This window comes from Poecilia mexicana, unplaced genomic scaffold (assembly GCF_051168715.1).
Source record: "Poecilia mexicana isolate PSO_F unplaced genomic scaffold, ASM5116871v1 scaffold_6, whole genome shotgun sequence".
NCBI lineage: Eukaryota > Metazoa > Chordata > Actinopteri > Cyprinodontiformes > Poeciliidae > Poecilia > Poecilia mexicana.
Window position 1 is genome coordinate 4,375,243 of NW_028263375.1, and position 20,364 is coordinate 4,395,606.

At 40.5% G+C, this 20,364-nt stretch overlaps 1 protein-coding gene across 1 annotated transcript; it reads left to right on the plus strand.

Moving 5' to 3' along the window:
• Nucleotides 1-406: 406 nt before the first annotated feature.
• On the plus strand, nt 407-20,028 carry LOC106926154 (putative polypeptide N-acetylgalactosaminyltransferase 8). The gene is made up of 11 exons (XM_015000868.2): nt 407-720; nt 5,026-5,374; nt 6,250-6,416; nt 9,306-9,492; nt 11,675-11,872; nt 13,607-13,721; nt 16,180-16,365; nt 17,340-17,477; nt 17,552-17,644; nt 18,921-19,091; nt 19,173-20,028. Exons 1-11 carry the CDS (start codon nt 537-539, stop codon nt 19,290-19,292), a joined length of 1,908 nt encoding a protein of 635 aa, XP_014856354.1. The 5' UTR covers nt 407-536; the 3' UTR covers nt 19,293-20,028.
• Nucleotides 20,029-20,364: the final 336 nt, after the last annotated feature.

Genomic DNA, 20,364 nt, shown 5'->3' on the forward strand with positions numbered 1-20,364 from the left:
TGGTTTTATTAAATACAGTTAAACTCCATTTATAAAAAATATCAAAGTCAGCATAATGAAATACTTTTATATTTATTTATACTGAACATATCCAAGTTTTGTGGGAATTGTTGACACTTACTGTATTAAGTAAATTGAACAAGTAGTTTTTTGAGTGTAAAGGGATACGTCATCATTTTTAGATTTTTATGAGTTAAAGACATAAACCTGAGTGACCTGCCTGAATGTTCAGAATACTTGTGGGACGAACCCGTCGCACCCTGTTGGTTTCTGCGTCATCCTGATTGTTGGAACCGGAGAACTGAGTTGACCAGCAGGCTCCTGACGGTGGCCGAGACGTTTAATTATAACCTCTAGGCCACGCCCCATTTGAGCTGACGTCACTGTTGATTAGACACACCTGCGCGCCGCAGCGCATCACTCCCAGTCCAAAGCAGCAGCGGGTACCTGCAGAACCTGTCGGTGCAGGAAGATCGTAGGTTTTAGTCGGTGCTGCAGGCTGGCTGCTTCCAGTCTCGGTTCGGTTCGGTTCCATCATGAGAGCGGTGTCCTTCAAGCGGCCGGTGCTGATCGCGGGGTGCGTGGGGCTCCTGCTTTATCTGGGGATGTTCCTGCGGACCGGGCAGGAGGCCAGGGAGAGGACCGGGAGGCAGCTGGACCCGGACCCGGACCGGACCGTCAGGAGCTTCTCCGACCTGGAGCGAAGCCTCAACAACCTCAGTGAGTTTCTGTCCATCCGCCGGGTTTCTCCTCACTGAGGCTGCGCACAGCATTCAGTCCCAACTGATGACTGGACTTTTCACCTGCTAAGGTGCTTAAAGAGGATTTCCAGGTTTTCATAAACGTCCCGTCTCTTAGCAAAAATTACTTAAAAGCACAACTTGGGTATTTTTGATCTAATTTCTAAAGCTGGACTGAAATCAACAGGCATGTGTCCTAAAAAAAGACACAACTTTTTCTAAACCTTTAAATAAAAATGATAAATAAATCAGAAGTATCCAGAGAAGTATGGCATCTTTAATAGAAATAATTTACTTAAATGAGCTCCGATCTTGCTGCAAAGTTATTCGTTGTTTTATTTTATTTCAAGTAATATTTGAACTAGAAACTAAACATAGTAAAATTAAATGTTTTGTGTTGTGAAATCTAAATATTTGATGCTAAACATAAGGCCCTGTACTGAAGTTTACTTTTAGAAACTTTATTTTATGTACTTTAAGAACAGCTTAGTGAAATATATTGCAAAGAAAAGTCAAAGACTAAAATCATTAATAGATTTGTGTTTTGGCTTATTGTTTTGCTTATTTCCTATTACAAAGTAATACTTTGTAAAACTTGATCTTGTAAAGTGAAGTCGGCAAAATAAAAATGTTTATTAATTTGTGGCATTTCCTCTGTTCTCTTGAATACACAGAAGTCATAAAAGTAAGAGAGCACTCACGCAATGCTTTTATTTTAAAAAACCTTTTATTAATTTAAAAATGTTCCTATTTAGTCCGAAGAAGCATTAAGGTAGCATACCTTCCTGGTTTTTTGTTTCATCTAACTTGTTTGTGTTTTTTGAGTGTGTAAAATTTTAGAAAATGTTTGTTTTACTACGCTAAAATAGTTTTTAGAAAACGACTTTGTTTTAGATTGATTTCAGTCCAGTTTTATACTTCGACCCAGTGCTGAGTCTGCTCTTATAAAAGTCAAAAATATATTATTTTACCTCCGGACTGGCGTTGAAATTCAACCCGGGACTTTGGTCAAAAGTGGAATCACAATTTACAGGGGAAAAAAAAATCTACAATAAAAACGACTTTCTTTGTATTTAATGGAAAAATAAAAACAATCAGTCCACAGAACTTTACCAAAGTGTAACCTTCCTCGCTCGTCACGGCACCTTATCCTTCCACGCTTGGTTGGTTGTCACCCTCTTCACTTTAACCTCCTGACTACCAGGAAAAAAAATATTGTCCAATCACCATTTTTTTTAAATCCCACAGTCTTTGTAAGGTAATAAAAGGTTTTATGCACTTACTGTCTCTTCCCATAAAATGTGTTATTATTGATGAACGCCATTTTTATGAATTAGAAAAAGGTACGTATAAAAGTCCCACCTCTTCATATGTGGTATCATTGAAAAGCCCTAAATGTCCTCTCCAGATACCAAAAGGAATTAATTCAGTAGAATGCAGGGGTGGGAGATATTCAAGTTTAGAAATGTCCTCTACAGAGGACAAAAATGAACTACTGGTAGTCAGGAGGATAAGACACAGAATAAATCGCTCTTCGCAATGTGACTTCCAGCTGCATGCAGTGGCCCCATATGCTGGTGGGTTCACTCCACCAGCGTTTCTCAGGATTCTGGTGGGGAAGCCGTGAGAGCGCCTGAAGGACCCGTTGCATGCAGTTTCTCATCACACCACTAGGTGGTTCTAAACATATGCATCGATTAAAAATCTCATTACAGATGCATGTTATTATTATTGGTAAAATTCACATACACACTTTTCTCTGTTACATAAGCAGCTTGGAAAAATCTATCAAATATTGTGGAACCAAAAAGAATATTTATATAGACATGAATCAATTACATAACAAAGTGAATTGAATAATTGACCTGTTTTCAGTTGATCTTAAGAGGTTAATATCTTAAAGGAAGACCAGATGCCAACCTTCCTCCTCATCATCCTCACTCCACCTACCGTTATCCTGTCCTTTTACAACTCCACAGGACTCTGTCCTTGTCTCCAACTTAACAGTGATAAACTTTACAGCCCTTTTTCTGACAATTCAGAAAAAGGGCTGTAAAGTTTATCAGCCCTTTACAGCTGATAAACCATATCAGCTGTTTATCAGCTGATACGGTTGTTCGAATTGCCCGTTAAGCAACGTCCAGTCTTGTTGAAAATGGAGGATTGTGCAGAGGGGCGGGGCTTCTTCCAAGTTTCCTCTTTAACCCAACCGTAAATCTAAATCTGGGTAAATCTACCCAACCCCTGACTCAACGGAAGTGTTCAAGCTGTAGACTTCCGGTAAATTTCTGACCCAACTCTTGAGTTATGAATTTTGACCCAATATTTGGTCAAACTAACCAACCTATGACCCAACAGCTTCAACCCAGAAATTGGGTTATGAAAATAACCCAGCATTTTTAACTGTATACTTAAGAAAATCATAAAACATCCAGGAAGTGAAATTACTGACTTCATTTATATTTAATGAAAAAACAGAACAGCATGTATATATGTATTATATATACAGATGTATATAATCTGTGTATTCAGATATTATCTGTTGTAATTTAAACACAGACTCTGTCCTAAAACATTTTCTTTAGCAATAGAGAAATTGCCACCGAGTTCAGCCATAGCCAAACTCAACCGTTTAATTTCTATGCAAATGACCTACAGGTTTAATTGTCCATTGTTAATCGACTTACAATTAATTGTTATTTAACAGAAAAGGTCCGCTTCACAGACCGTTTTTTTTTTTTAGCGTTGTAGTTTTCCCGCCATCCAGCAGGAGGCGCCGCTGGAGAAACAAAGATGGCGGAGAGCGCATCCATAGACATGTATGTCCCTGTCGCCGGTGTGCGATGCTAACCCTAACCTACGAGGTTCCCTTTTTGCTATATTTTATAAATTAGTCCAAGTTTAATAATGAGGAACTAAAATTTTCTGTTCATTCCGTCAGTATTAGCTGCAGCTAAATCCTAGTTATAGTTTTCCACTATAAACTATAGTGGAACACAAAAACATGCACAAATTACTAAAGTTTGGGGGGGTTTTGTACTGTTGTAACCATTTAACAATCTCCCCTTCAGTTCAACCTTATGGGACACATTGTTGATGTTACCATCATAAAATAACTTACAATTAAGTTTTGGCAAAGCTCAATGTAATTTTCTCAGGTGGTGGATTGTTGTTGTTAGCAGCTGCTGAAAGTAACTAAAAAAGTTACTTTTAAAGTAACTTAGTTACTTTCCAAATCAAGTAGTCAGTAACTAAGTTACTTTTTCAAGGAATAATCAGTAATCCGATTAAAGTTACTTTTTCAAAGTAACTATGCCATGACTGTTAATCAGTAACTTGTATCCATAATATACATTGGACTCCGTACGTACATCAGGGAGCGACTTTCACAATATTTGTTCCACCTGAGTGAATTAAAACAAAGTATTTTGTTTGGGGATAAAATATTCCCTGTTTTTGTTACTTTGGCTCCTTGCAGTTTATGGCGATGAATTTGGGAAAAAGGTTTGTTGCTGTAAGAGCCGACTTTTTCCAGCTCTAAGTTTTGGCTGAACTTCAAGTAAAGTCAAAAAGGACCTTAAAGTCTTTATGTCCTTCCATCATAAGGAATATTGTAATTACCTTTGTGTTGCTATAAACCTGGATTCTTACCACTCCTGTATTTTATTCACTCCACTGGTTCCCAGTATGTTTAAAAGTAGATTTTAAACTTTTAAGCCCAGTCTGGACGTCCCCAAGCTGTGGAATTCATTACCTTTTGATTTGCAGACCGCTAACAGGTTAATGGTTGATTTTTGTTTCAAAAAGCTAAAAATGCATTTGTTTAGAGCAGCTAATTAATGTATTTTTTTATTAGTCTATTTTTTATCACTGCAATAATGTCGCTTCAGTACTGTTGTAAAGTGCTGTACATGTAAAATTTTATAGATTGACTTTATGAGCTTCTGTCAATGAAACTTTGAGGAAGAATAAAACACCACTGTTAAATGTTTGTCTCCATATGAAGAGAGTTATTGTGCAATTTTAAATGAATATATTGTTCTGGAAGGCTGGAAATCATTTCCTGCTTGGCCTCATTTGTTATGAATTTAAATGAGTATATTTTACATAAAACAGAAGAGGAAGAATTTGAAATAGAATTGTGTTCTGTCTTATTTCGCATCATTTCTTATTTTTTTCCCTTATGTTACAAAAATTTCTTCATAACTTTAATTTAAACAGATGAGATGAGGTACATGTTGAAAGATGTGTGTTTTTACCTTGTGGATTTCTCCTCTTTTTCCAGCCAAGATCCTGAGAGGATTTGAGCGCAGACAGGATGTGATGCAGAAGATCCTGGAGGAGGACCGAGACTCTCAGAGGAAGGTTGCAGGCGTCCTGCAGCAGGCCCTGCAGATCGGGGCGGGCCAGAAGGAGCAGAAGGAGCAGCTGCAGCAGCACGAAGACGCTGCCGCCCCGCAGGAAAAGTCCAACAAACTGTTTCCCAGCTCGCCCCTCTTCAAGGACTGGGGGGAGAATCTGTCCGAGGACGAGCAAAAAGAAGCCCAGGCACTTTTTGAGAAGTATGGATACAACGTTTTCCTGAGCGATCGCCTTCCTCTGGACAGACCGCTGCCCGATACCAGAGAAAAAGGGTAAAACTGACAACTGGTCCTCATGTTTTCTTTCATTTTGAGAGTAAAGTCATAATAATACAAGGATACAGTGAAAATAATATAATACAGTGAAAATAATGAGAATACAGTGAAAATAATATAAGAATACAGTTGTGCAACAGTTGAAATACGAGAATAGTCATAATGCGAGAATAAAGCTGTACCACAATAGTGAAATACGAGAATCATCATTTTCTGAAAACGATACAAAAATAGTGAAAAAAATGAGAACAAAACTGTAATAATAGGAGAATGAAGTAGTAATTTTATATTTCCATTTATCAGAGAGATATGTATTCATAACATAAAATGTACAATGCAGTAACGATACAAATGACAAATAAATCCGACTCAATTATTTAAACTAATTAAATGAACGCGCTAAGAGGCTTTATGAAACTTTGCTAAAAACAAGAGCAAGTTTCATAAAAATTTAATTTCTAATGAATAAAATAAGGAATGTCAAGTTTTACTTTGGTATCATTTTTAGAAAGAAGGAAATAATTAATTAAAAATATGTATATATTTTTTAAACACATCAACATCAAATTATTATCAGCAACTGGATTTGTAAATGACTGAGTATTTCCAAGAAAGACATCAAATCTTTATAGTTTTCTATAATTTTTTCCTTGTAATTTTACGACTTTCTTGTGGTAATTTTGCATCTTTTTTGGGCAAGTATCATAACTTTCTTCTCTAGCCCTAATACTCTGTTTTTTCCAATTTATCATGGTTAAAGCCATTATTTGACCTTTAACCCTTCACCCAGTTTGCTCACATTTCACTTTACAAGTTTATCAAAACAAACTTTCATGAAACAGATTGTTAAAAACGATTCTCCACCTGAACAGGTGTTTGAAGAGGACGTATGAGAAGGACCTGCCGACGGTGGGAGTGGTGCTGATCTACCTGAACGAGGCCTTGTCCATCCTGAAGAGGGCGCTACGCAGCATCATCGACCGCACGCCCAAACACCTGCTGAAGGAGATCATCATGGTGGACGACAACAGCTCCAACGGTGGGTTGGTTTGGTTCCAGGCTGGGTTTGGTTCCAGGCTGGGGTTTGGTTCCAGGCTGGGGTTTGGTTCCAGGCTGGGTTTGGTTCCAGGCTGGGATTTGGTTCCAGGCTGGGTTTGGTTCCAGGCTGGGTTTGGTTCCAGGCTGGGGTTTGGTTCCAGGCTGGGTTTGGTTCCAGGCTGGGGTTTGGTTCCAGGCTGGGTTTGGTTCCTGGCTGGGTTTGGTTCCAGGCTGGGTTTGGTTCCAGGCTGGGGTTTGGTTCCAGGCTGGGTTTGGTTCCTGGCTGGGTTTGGTTCCAGGCTGGGTTTGGTTCCAGGCTTGGTTTGGTTCCAGGCTTGGTTTGGTTCCAGGCTGGGTTTGGTTCCAGGCTGGGGTTTGGTTCCAGGCTGGGTTTGGTTCCTGGCTGGGTTTGGTTTGGTTCCAGGCTGGGTTTGGTTCCAGGCTGGGTTTGGTTCCAGGCTGGGGTTTGGTTCCAGGCTGGGTTTGGTTCCAGGCTGGGTTTGGTTCCTGGCTGGGTTTGGTTCCAGGCTGGGGTTTGGTTCCAGGCTGGGGTTTGGTTCCAGGCTGGGTTTGGTTCCAGGCTTGGTTTGGTTCCAGGCTGGGTTTGGTTCCAGGCTGGGTTTGGTTCCAGGCTGGGGTTTGGTTCCAGGCTGGGTTTGGTTCCAGGCTGGGTTTGGTTCCTGGCTGGGTTTGGTTCCAGGCTGGGGTTTGGTTCCAGGCTGGGGTTTGGTTCCAGGCTGGGTTTGGTTCCAGGCTGGGGTTTGGTTCCAGGCTGGGTTTGGTTCCAGGCTTGGTTTGGTTCCAGGCTGGGGTTTGGTTCCAGGCTGGGGTTTGGTTCCAGGCTGGGGTTTGGTTCCAGGCTGGGTTTGGTTCCAGGCTTGGTTTGGTTCCAGGCTGGGTTTGGTTCCAGGCTGGGTTTGGTTCCAGGCTGGGGTTTGGTTCCAGGCTGGGTTTGGTTCCAGGCTGGGTTTGGTTCCTGGCTGGGTTTGGTTCCAGGCTGGGGTTTGGTTCCAGGCTGGGGTTTGGTTCCAGGCTGGGGTTTGGTTCCAGGCTGGGTTTGGTTCCAGGCTGGGTTTGGTTCCAGGCTGGGTTTGGTTCCAGGCTGGGTTTGGTTCCAGGCTGGGTTTGGTTCCAGGCTGGGTTTGGTTTGGTTCCAGGCTGGGTTTGGTTTGGTTCCAGGCTGGGTTTGGTTTGGTTCCAGGCTGGGTTTGGTTTGGTTCCAGGCTGGGGTTTGGTTCCAGGCTGGGGTTTGGTTCCAGGCTGGGTTTGGTTTGGTTCCAGGCTGGGTTTGGTTCCAGGTTTGGTTTGGTTCCAGGTTTGGTTTGGTTCCAGGCTGGGGCTTTGCTCCAGGCTGGGTTTGGTTCCAGGATGGGCTTGGTTCCAGGTTGGGCTTGGTTCAAGGTTGGGCTTGGTTCCAGGCTGGGTTTGGTTCCAGGCTGGGTTTGGTTCCAGGCTGGGTTTGGTTCCAGGCTGGGTTTGGTTCCAGGCTGGGTTTGGTTCCAGGTTTGGTTTGGTTCCAGGCTGGGGCTTTGCTCCAGGCTGGGTTTGGTTCCAGGCTGGGCTTGGTTCCAGGTTGGGCTTGGTTCCAGGTTGGGCTTGGTTCCAGGTTGGGCTTGGTTCCAGGTTGGGCTTGGTTCCAGGTTGGGCTTGGTTCCAGGTTGGGCTTGGTTCCAGGCTGGGTTTGGTTCCAGGCTGGGTTTGGTTCCAGGCTGGGTTTGGTTCCAGGCTGGGCTTGGTTCCAGGCTGGGCTTGGTTCCAGGCTGGGCTTGGTTCCAGGCTGGGTTTGGTTTGGTTCCAGGCTGGGTTTGGTTCCAGGCTGGGTTTGGTTTGGTTCCAGGCTGGGTTTGGTTCCAGGTTCCTGATTTGATTGATATTTGTATAAAAGGAGAAATATTACGTGTTTTCCAGACACATAGTGACATTTTATAGAACCATCGAATTGTTACCTTCAGTTCTATATATCAAATGTGACATAAAAGAAGTTTGACTTCATAATTTCATGTCTTGAAATTGGACCGGTGTCTCTTTAAAACCTCCTGCTCTTTCTGAAGCTCCGCCTCCAGGAAGTCATCCCAACATGGCTCCTCTTTAACCCTTTAACGTTTGTGCCAGAGTTGCTCTGAGCAGCAGCTCCTATAAGGAGCTCTGCAGTTCCACCAGGTGTTTGCTAATTGCTGCTGGCTAGTCTGAAGGAGCTGAGTTGGGGAGGAGCTGCGCCTCAAAGGCGGGGCTAGGTCCACCCAGGTGTTTTGCAGCTGAATAGTTGCCATGGAGATTAAAGAATTTCTCAAACATGTAAAAGACCTGAGTTGGTCCCCACCTTCTTCAAATCAGACAAAATTGGTGTCAAATGTTTGTTACGTTTGAGCTGATTAGTGCAGCAAAAACGGTGGGGAAGCCAAATTCACTCAGGTGTAGAAAAGAATGAAAGCACGGCTCCAGGTTTGTTTCAATGAGAGAAAAACATTAAAACATGATGGGGAAATCAAAAAAGTTGATTTTACACAATACGGCTCCTTTAAAAATAAAATATCCTGCTCAACTTTCACAGTTGTAAAACTAAAATAACTCCTTTCTACTGAGTTGTATGAAATGCAGCCTGTTAGTTGGTGCATGTTGAAATGAGAAATGAATGCTTGTTGCATGTCAGTAAACTCTGGAGAGACTAGAAACGGATATGTGAGGAGGAACCACTGGGTTTGCTTGCCTGTCCTGACTATAGAGTTATGAAAAGTATTAACAAACAAGAGGTTGATTTATGTCTCTGTTTGTTCACGTCCAAGCATCATTTGTGTCACTTGCTTTGAATCTGGTTTGCATTCCAGTTCCTTCATTTCAAAGCTCTTTTCTGTCCACCCTGATTCTCAACAATGCTCTGCTTTCATTCCAGAAAACCTGAAAGGCGACCTTGATGCGTACGTTAAGTCACTGGAGGAGGAGAACCCGGGCCTGCGGATCACCAGGGTGAGGCACACGGAGCAGAAAGGCCTGGCGTTCGCCAGAGCGTCCGGCTGGAGGGCGGCCACCGCCGACGTGGTGGCCATCTTGGACGCTCACATCGAAGTCCATGAGCTGTGGTAGGAACCAGAACCCCAACAGGAAACCACTTTCTGCAGCTGCTCTGCGCAGTCTGACAGGCTGTAGTTCTGAATGAACCAATCAGAAGCCTAGAAAGACATGTTGGGTAGGAACTGTTCTTCTTTTAATAACCAGTTTTTAGCTTTCAGTGACTTTTACTCTAAATCAGACTGTAATGAACCAAAATCTGCATTTAATTATTTTAGTAAGCTTAACCAAATAAAGCAAGTATTTCCAGTGAGAGACCCAAATCCTCTTCTTGTAAAATATATTTTGAACATATTTTTTCCAATTAAGTCCCTAAAAATATGCAGACTGGTTGCTTTCCTTTTAATGAGGCAAAACTTATTTTCAGGTTTAGCCTGAACACTGATTTCCTTAAAAATGGACTAAAATAGAATATTGCTCACTTATTGGTGAGTAAGGAAAAAAACTGGCAGTTTTTTAGCTCTTAAAAGTGTTAATCTTTTGGCCCACAGGTATTTTTGACTTTATAATTTTGGTATAATCATATGAGAAAAAAGTTTTAACATTTCCTGAATAAAGGAGATATTACAAGTTATTTTAAGGGAGATACTGTATGTAAAATATCAGCATGAAATGAATGTTGAGCATATGGATAAATAAATACTTCATTTTTAAACACATCAGCATTGAATTCAGTAGCAGGATATTTCTCATTAATGTTAAACATCAGCGTTCATTCTGCTAACATTAGGACTATAATCTTGTAATTGAACAATAAAAATAAATTGCAGCTGTAATACTCTGTTCAATTCACAGAAGGGAGGATGAAAGCCACTTTTTAAACATAACTTTTTTTTCTATTTTAGAAAAGAAAATGAGGAAAAACATAGATCAAAATTGGAAAAACAATCTGGTGTGAAAATGATAAGTTATTTTTAAGCCATGTCGCCTGGTTGTAATTGACTGCAGCCGTTTTTATGTGAATGAAATGTAAATGTTTAGCAGAGGGGGCGTGGCCAGCTGCAACTTATTTGCATAAAAGTAACACAGAGGTGAAAACGGGAACTGAGGAGGTGAAATCTGATTATCAAAGATTTTGTAAAAAAAAAAAAAAAGTAACCAATGTTTTGTATCCCAGGGTGTCCAAAGAGTGGCCCCGGGGCCATTTATGGACCCTGAATGACACAGATTGGTCCCAGTGGAGCAGGAGGTTCTGACCCACAAATTCTCACAAATGCGTCACAATTTCATGAAGCAGACCTTGGTGCACCCAAATCTGCTTTTAATTACATTATTAAAACTTGGCAGCAAGTATTAAAAAAAGAATAACTTGTGTTTTTGTTGAGAGAATAGATTAAATCTTTTTAAATGTTTTCAATCGAGGCCAAAGTAAATAAGTGAAGTAACTGCCTTTTTTGGTTAAATAAGGATGCTCTTCTGAAATGTTAAATCTAGAAAGATGTGCACATTCCTTTCCTACAAAAATGTGATTATTTTATTTGTGTAAACTATTTCATGCTAAGTTTATTTTAGCATGAAGCAGGTAAAACTATTTCAATACAACTGTTTTTAGTCTTTAACAAAGTAAATGTTTTGGCCTCTGATATCTAATATGACTTTTGGAGTCATATTAGGAACAGCTTGGACTCCCCTGCCACTGATCCGTCAGAACCTGTTCAGTGGGTTTCCTTCTGGATGAACTTGATGAGAGGAATTTGTGCTGGAAAGAGTCCAAACCTCGGTTTCATTTAGCATCTGTGGGGTAAAGTAAACACGCCTGCTTGTACTGATACTGTGGATCACATACCGATCAGCTTCTCTGATCCGTTCTGCAGCTGTTCTGCTGCTTGTAATGCGGGCGCGGCTCCCACCGACTGTTTCCACCTCTGTGGAAATATAAAATATAAAAAAATATTTGCGGCCAAGAGCAAGCAAATATTTTTTTATAACGTTATTGTCTGAACTCACAAAAACAATTCTTTTATTGAGCTGGAACATTTTTTTCATCCGACACGACTTCTGCTTTTCAAACTCAACCCATTTCTGTAAGCATTGGCACATTCAGGCACATCAGGTAGGCTGCAGCAAGACCTGCCTGCTGCAGCAAGACCTGCCTGCTGCAGCAAGACCTGCTGCAGTTCAGTTTCTAAAAGCAGAACTATGATGAATCTGCTGGAGAAATGTCTTTTATTTCTTATTTCGTCCGCCTCTCAGGGCCGAACCGCTGCTGACGCAGATCAAAGCCGACCGGACCACGGTGGTTTCGCCCGTCTTCGACAGGGTGAACTTCGACGACCTGAAGGTCATCCAGTACCTCCCTGCGGCACACGCGTTCGACTGGGCGCTGTGGTGCATGTATGAAGGCTTCGCGCCCGATTACTACAAGCACAACGATAGCTCCCGACCCGGAAAGTAAGTTCATCCTTCAGCTCTGCTCCGAGCTTCCAGCAGGATCCAAACTCCTCAACATCAGACATGACCGGCCTCTTAACAGCCGACTCAGAGTCTATTTATAATCATAAACATAGTAAATGTTCAAATCAAAGCACCAATTCCCAACCCTGATTTAATGTTTCTTAATAACCTCAAAGTTAATGAGAAACGGCTGCTTAGGGACTCCACACCACCAGGGGGCCCCAACAACACTCGGTACATTGAATAATACAAATTTATGGGCTCTTTGCACCTCAGCTTCCGCGTTCGGGGAAAAGCGGCTCGATTGTTTCCGATCCAATACAAATATCATTTACATTAGGTGCTTGCAGAGCTTGGCCAAGGTTTGTACATCGATCCGAAGCCCCAACAAGTCAACTGGAGAAAGGTTTTAAGATGTTCGCCTCGTTATACATTCACTGACACGAAGGTGAGTTTTACTTAAACTTTGTGGCTAACATTAACGTTAGCTTATGCTAGTAGGCAATATTCTCGGACATTGTTCTTGTAAAATGTGCTATTTAAGTATCTAAACATTCTAAAGGACAATGTATTTATCTTATTTTCAAGTATATTATGTGTGTTTATTGTCGTTAGTGTCACAGACTAACGGGGAGGTTACGGTTCGGACTTTTTACTGCCGAAGCCTGACGAAGCTCAACAAGCCTCATAGCTTGACAGTAGCGCAGCTCTGGTGTCAGAGATCTGGTTCAGCTGTTCAGGTTCAAAGTTGCTGCATTTAGAAAAATACGACCGTGTTGCTTCATGTCTCCGTGTTATTTCGTTTTATTACCTTTGCATGTTTCTTATGAAGAGCTCAGATAGGACGGTGTTTACAGCAGGATGTACAGGCGGATCAGTTGCTCGGCTGTCTGGCTCTGGTCTGCTCTCTGGTTCCCATAAACTCTTTCAGGCTGAATATAGAAGTGATTCCATGGAAATAACTCAGAGAGGCTCCTTTATTTACCATCCGTATCCCCGGTAGTTTTAGGCTGATCCGGAGTGAAGTGAAGCGTTAGCTTTAACTGGTAGTGGCAAATATTTACAAGCCACCATCTTCTTATGGATCGCTTGGAAATTAATGAAAACTTAAAAGCCCATTATATTAGGAAGACAACAATGTTAATAGTATTGCTTTTTTTACATCTGAAATACGACTTAGTCTTTTCTACCAGTCATGGTAACTCAAAGCGGAAACAAGTGAGCCGCATTGGCTCCTGGAGATGTGACGTCAACGCCTTAGGTGCAAAGAGCCCATTACACATGGAAAAACAGTTTCTATCTTATTTTTGTAGTTGATACACAGATAATAAGTCAAACTCTTCCTGCTGTTGGTTGATGCCACTGTTGGGGAAATATAAAATATCAAACTAGTTAACTAGTTTCAGCTCCACTGCAAAAACACAAATAATTCCTTAATATTGATTTTATACAAAGGTATTAGTTTCACTGGAAGATTATTTTATAAAAAGATATTTTCCCCAAAACTGACGTAATCTACCAGTGGAAAAATGGATTTTCTTTTTTAAAATGTTACTGAAGCAGCGCAGTGACCTGACTGTGCTATAAAATGGCTTTATGTGCCTGGAAAACACATGCAGCCCCTTTAATTAGTGGCATGAAAAGTCTGATTTCAGTAAATCAGCAGGACTTGAGCATGAAGCCCTGAAGAAGTATAAATGGATCTGCGGTTCTGCTGCCTTCTCACTGCAGGAGTCCATCGGTCATGGGGATCCTGGTGGCCGACAGGAAGTTTCTGGGAGAAATCGGAGTCCTCGATGAAGGAATGAAAGTTTATGGTGGCGAAAACGTCGAGCTTGGAATTCGTGTGAGTAAATCTACAAAGTTTGACTCGAGGCGTCACCAGGCTGCAGAGCCTCCGCCTGTTTACATCCAATAATATTAATAATAATCAGCAGATGTTTGCTTTCTGTTCTACTGTTGAAGCGCCGCGTCCCGTCCCTCAAACCAAACAAGAACTCTATAAACTCAACAAACATTTCCACTGATCAGAGACGGGGAAAAATTAAAGATGACTCACCAAAATAATAAAATGTATTAAAGTGCTTCAGTTGAGATTCAGAAAACTTAAATATTGGACTCATCTCTCATGTTCCAAATAAATAAAAATAAATAACCCAGCTATATAATAAAGTTAAGGGACAGTATCATGTAAAATTGACTTTTTTATTTTTCCATCATGTTTTAATGTTTTTTCTCTCATCAAAAACAAACCTGTGGTGTCGCCTTCGGTCTTTAATGTTTGAGAAATCCTTTAATCGCCATGGCAACCATTCAGCTGTGTAAAACGTCTGGATGGACCTAGCCCCGCCTTCGAGAAGCAGCTCCTCCCCACTCAGCTCCTTCAGACTAGCCAGCAGCAATTAGCAAACAGCTGCTGAGCTCCTTATAGGAGCTGCTGGTCAGAGCAATGCTGGTAAAAACATTAAAGGGTTAATAGAGGAGCCATGTTGTGATGAATTCCTGGAGGCGGAGCTTCAGAAATAGCAGGACCTTCTTAAAGAGACAGAGACCCAATTTCAAGACATTAAATTAGTAAAGCAGGTTTTTTTTAGTAATTGATATATTTAAAGTATTTTGATAACAACTGAAGTTAACATAATTACATCATAACATAGTCATGCTTTGAGCTGTAATGATACTCATCTCACGATACAATACGATACGCGATATTCTGCTCACAATATATATCATAATATTCAGCAAATGATACAATTTGATACATTTTTAAAGTTTTCTGAAAAATTTTCGAGGGATGGAGTGATTTTGGTGACATTTTGTGACTGTCCCATTCACCTGGATTGAATTAATTTAACTGATGGCATAATACTGTAATAAATTGTTTTGTTATACATTTGCTTTGTGTATTTTTTTTCTTATTCACTTATATTAATGTAATTTATTTCATTTAATTATTTAATTGTAAGTGGTTATTTTATTGTCATTTTTAATGTACATGTGCAACTGGATAAAAATGTCATGAGTGATCTGTCATTAATTCAAAGTAGGATTTAATGTATCGATACGTATGAAAAACCAATTAATATCGTAGAATCAATAAAATTACACAGCCCTGGTCGCGCTTATATTAGCACCATGTGCCTGGGAAATGCATGATGCTGCCTCTTTAATAATCTTCTAAAATTAAAGAATTAATTCCCATTTTTATTAAAATCTGTTTGAGATGGTGGACAAATGCTTCTCCAAGCAACGGAGTATTTTTGGAGGAATTTTAGTTTCCATATTCAATGAGGATATTGCACACTTTGAGCCAGATGATCTTTGTTCTTTTTTAAGATGAAAAGAACTACTTGGGGGTGAGGACTGTGACTTGGTTAGCTGTTTATCGTAGCTGGAGACTCGTATGAACAGCTGCATGACTTTAAGGTTTGGCACTTACTAGCTTGTTTTAAACTCTGTTTCTGCACCAGCAGCAGTTCATTTACCTTCAGAGTTTGTTGTCTTGAGGTCAACAACGTCGTTCAGCTCAGCTTGCAGCTCAGCTTGACGTTTACAGATCAGTACCAACTCAAACACAGACTGTTGGTTCACATTTTATGTGTTTGAATTAACGGGTTGAGTTTTCTTTTACAACCTGCAGAGGAAAACTCCCAAGGAGTTGTCAGGATATTTGACGAGGCAATTTGCAGGTTATTGTTGCTGTTTTCTTTCATTTATGCAGATTCTTCGCTAGGTCTGCAGGGCTGGTGGTGATGAAACATGCTGCAAAGCTCAGAGACCAAATACCAAAGAATATAAATTATAGAGCTTCAATTGTTTTTTTAAATGTTCCCTTTCCTTTAACTTCCTGATTTAACGAGCAGTAAAATGTGTGACATCACGTTTTCAATGCCAGATTCACTCATCGACGCTCAACTGGTTGTTGAAGTAGTGATGGTAAAGTCTGCAGCTTTCATGTCAGTCACTGAAAAATTACGATGATTTACTCCATGATGAGCAGGAGGAATGTGGTCTAGGAGACCTAACAAACCACCACACTATGATTCATTTAAAAGCTCTCTGTCATACTTTTTTTTTTGTTCAGGTTTTCTGCTCTAATACAACAAATTAATTATTGTCATAAAGGAAAATATAGAAAGAAAAATATTTGAAACTGTTTGCATTAGAAATATTTTGTTTGTAAAATCTTTATGTAAACAAAAATAAGAGCTTAGTGTTAGAGTAGCGGTGAAGTCTGTGGATGGACTTCAAGAGAGAAATGGTGCAAGATTTTATAATGATTTTTTTCTTCTGGTTGATTTTAGGTTTGGACATGTGGCGGCAGCATCGAGGTCGTTCCCTGCTCAAAGATCGCTCACATCGAGCGTTTTCACAAGCCCTACATGCCGGACCTGACGCCCGCCATGAAGAGGAACGCCCTGCGGGTCGCCGAGATCTGGATGGACGAATACAAACACAACATCAACCTGGCCTGGAATATTCCCTTCGAGGTACGAGAGCCGCAGGCGGGAAGCAACGCATGAGCGCAAAACTACCGTCTGCTTGTCCCAGAATCATTACACAGAAACGTTTTGTTAGGAGCTGCACCGCCATGACTGTGACGGGCTTCATTACCTGACTGGATCAGGTTCGGTTTTTAATTCAATAAAAAAAAAAACTAGGTTGTATTAAAGTATCTCTGAAGAGTCGCTGTGGATGGGAAAGAATCAGAACCAGAGAACAAACTGCCACCGTGAGCGGCGTGTTCTGGTCAGTCCCGCCCGGATTTTATGTTTTTTAATTTTCTCCCAACCAAAATCACGTTTTGTGGGGCCATTTTAGAAATATTTGCAAGGAATTTTACATAATTTTTTTCTTCATTAAATCCCATCTAAAATCTAGATAAACAAGAAAAAACCATGTAAAACAATAAGCAGACAGAGTGGTCACGTTTTTATTCTTTGAAGAACTTCAGCAGCTCGGCTCGTTGATGACGGACTGGAACTGTGGGGTCCAGATGTTTTGGCACAAAATGTCAAGTTGCAAATTTTTAATTATAGTTGCAAAAACAATGATACATTGTGAAATAAATAAACCTACAATATCTTAACTGAATAAGCAAAGCAGTCAGACCTCTGTAGTTCTTTGTAGATTAAAAAAACAAATCCTAAATTTTTTTCATCTTTTTCTGGAAATGTTGCATTTTATGCAAAATGTTTTTTTAATTTAAAAACAGTAATTGAATTATTTGCTTGTTTGCATCTGTTAATGTATTTCTAATAATGTGTGAAGTAAATTTAAGTGGATAAATGAAAAATATGCAGAACGTGGCAATTTTTTTATCCGACTGATCATCAGAATAGTTGATTAGTAATCGATAGTCGCAGCCCTGATGTGCTGATTGCAGATTCTTTTACTTTAAAACGGGTCAGATTGCAGTGAGTGAAGATTTCAGGCAGACGGATCCGTTTTGTTGTCTGTGCAGAATCACGGTATCGACATCGGAGATGTTTCTGAGAGGAAGAAACTGAGAGAACGACTGAACTGCAAACCGTTCAAGTGGTACCTGGACAACATTTACCCCAAGCTGGACCCCTGGGACAACCTGCTGGCTTACGGCGCGGTAAGCAGCTGCTGCTCTCCTCCGGCCGGATGGAGCCGTGCGTCTTCCTCACCCTCCTCTTCCTCTGTTGGCAGCTGAAGAACCTGGACTCTGAGTTGTGCATCGACCAAGGTCCGGTCCCCGGCGACACGCCCATTTCTTACGACTGCCATTACTACGGACCGCAGGTAAGAGAAGCGGTCGGTACCGGTGGAAAGTATTCACTCCCTTACAGATTTTCTTTTTGTTGCATTTAAATTTTTCAGATCATCAAATAAATTTTAACACCAGAAAAACAGAATCTGAGTAAAAATAAACTTCAGGTTTTTATTAAATGCTGTCAAAGTTTTGAGGATCTTCAAGATGTTTCTGGTAAATGTGAGGCAAGTTTTTATGTTCCTTTGGGTCAGGTGTGGTTCTGGTCCTACGGAGGCCGTTTTCCCACAGTCACTTCATGACCTTTGACCTTAACTGGTGCAGTGAGGCCTGCAGAACTTCAGATTCAGAAGTTTAAAGGGCACCTATGATGTTTTTATTTCCATTTCAGTTTCTGCTCCTCCTGAAAACAACCAAAGTGCTTAAAAAACACCCAGCCACTTTTTGTAATGAAATGTTTCTTTTTGTGACTGGAAAATGAGTCCTTTCAAAAGCATCTGGAACGTAACGTCACAAATCAGCAGGGCAGTCCCCGTTGTCTAGCAACCCCAGGAGTTACTCTCGTTACCTAGCAACCCAAGCGAAGTTCCAGCATGTTTGTTCAGCTGGTTTTACCGCCGTATGCGCTGTACAACGGCTGCTGGAAAAGACAAGAGTTCTGTTGTTGACTCACCATCCAGAAACCACTTGCTGCATTCTGGTTGGCTGTCCAGGAGACGTCACTTCTGCTTTTCAAAAATGTGCGGTTGTAAAACTGCTCATCTGTTTGCAGCCATTTTCACATGTGTTGAATTGGGGGGCGTGGCCAGCAGCAGCTTATTTGGATTTAAAGTGACAGAGGCCTTTAAACAGCTCAAAATAGGCAGAACTGAGCAAAGTAAAATCTCATTGTCCAAGAATGACTTTGGGCTAAATAATGTTTTTAACCCATAGACCGATCCTAACCTGATCAAGAAGCATGACACCTTTAAAATTCATCCGTAGATGGCGGCGGCCATCTTTACAGAGCGCCGCAGGGTGATGGCTACGTTCTTCTTCTGTATCTGCTGGTTGCTCTGGGACGGAAACCGTTCAGTCGCATTTAATTAGCAGCATGAACAACAACCCAAAAAAGAAAATCAGTTTATGGTTTCACAGCGGGGTTAGTTACACTTTAATAGTTTCATTATTTTAAAACCACATCTCATTTTTGTCTAATAAAATTAGTTTGATAATCTGAAACATTTAAGTGTGAGGAAAAACAACAGGAATGTGGGAGGAAACTGTTCTTCGTTTCTGATCTCTCCGTTTCTCCCGTCTCTATTCCAGATGGCCTATTACCGGGGAACTGGTGAGATGTACATCGGCGGCATCAAGTCCCACAAGTACAACGACAACCGCTGTCTGACTGACAGAGGGGAGAAGAAAACCAAGCCGGGTCTGTTCAACTGCAAAGAGGCCATGCAGAAAGGAATGGGGATATACTGGGACTTCACCCAGGTTGGACCTCAGAACCAGTTCAGGCTCACTGTAAACTCTTAAGCTTTCTTGTTTTTGACCCTTTTTTAAATTGTGTTCCAGGGAAAAGAGCTGAAGAACCGTCAGACGAAGCGATGCCTGGAAATGGTAAACAGGGTTCTGGTGATCCAGGAATGCACCGGCCAGCGGTGGAAGATCCAAAACGTCATTAAAGACTTTTAAACCAACCTGAGGTGCAGCCCAACGGGTCGTTAAAGCTCTATGCATAAAATGTTAAAGAAAATAATATAAGTTTTATGGATTTATTTTACTGGATATGAAATGGAATCATTTTGTAAATTAGATGAAAGGGAGATTAAATATTTATTTTGTTTTCATATCAATAATGTGAGTGTTGGTGCATATAAAAACCAACAAATGTCCATTTGCAGCTCTTCCTCTAACAGCTGGTTTTTAAAGCTGCTGTGCCCAACAGGCTGACGGTTTCAGCTGGTTTCACCTTTTAAAGGGACAAACCGTCATTTTCAGCTCTGCGAGGATCTGAGGGACGAATGAAAGACTTCTGTTACAAAATGCTGTTAAAAAGAAAAAAAACAACCAAATACTGTTTGGAGAAGTTAAAGGTGAAAAAGTTAATGTTTTATTACCTGAGAAAATGTTGATGAATAAGAAATCTGGCGTGTTTGTTTCAGATAACCTTCACTATATGAGAAATTTAATTTGGGTTTATTTTTATAGAAGCTGTCCCTGCAGGAACATTTAAATGTCCGCCTCTTTTAAAGTGTTTTTTTTTAAATAGAAAATATGTTAAAATTTAAAAAGTGTAAAGTTGTTTACATGGTTCTTTTAGTTTGGGGTTTTTCTTGTCCCGTCTGACGCCCAGAGGACGGCACAGTGTGGCTGCAGCTGCGGTTCAAATATGTTTTAGTTCTGTGTGAAAATAAAACTTTAAAAGTGACAGTTTGTTTATTTTATTACTAAAACTACAGCAAAGCTGCAGTCGCATTTCATTTTGGTTTCATAACAGGAGTAGAAAAAAAGTTTTTCACAAATTCACTCATATGTTTCTTTATTAAAATAGTAAAATTGACATTTTGATGTGTTTAAAATGCTCTTAAGAATTATCATTTTTCAAGAAAAATAAAATTCAAAGGGTGAAAAGTCATACATTGTGAAAAAAAACTAAAAAAATAGGAAGTTCTGGTATCAATGTTGAAATATCAAACCACATTTCATAAAGTTACAACTTAAGATTTAGAGAAATTGACCTTTTTTGTTAGAAATATGACTGAAA

Bases quoted from the DNA above. Each gene is read 5' to 3' on its own strand.
- LOC106926154 (XM_015000868.2), top strand. From the start codon at position 537: ATGAGAGCGGTGTCCTTCAAGCGGCCGGTGCTGATCGCGGGGTGCGTG. The intron at 11,873-13,606 runs GTAAGTTCATCC...TTCTCACTGCAG, and splicing joins GATAGCTCCCGACCCGGAAA to GAGTCCATCGGTCATGGGGA. The intron at 16,366-17,339 runs GTACGAGAGCCG...TTGTCTGTGCAG, and splicing joins CCTGGAATATTCCCTTCGAG to AATCACGGTATCGACATCGG.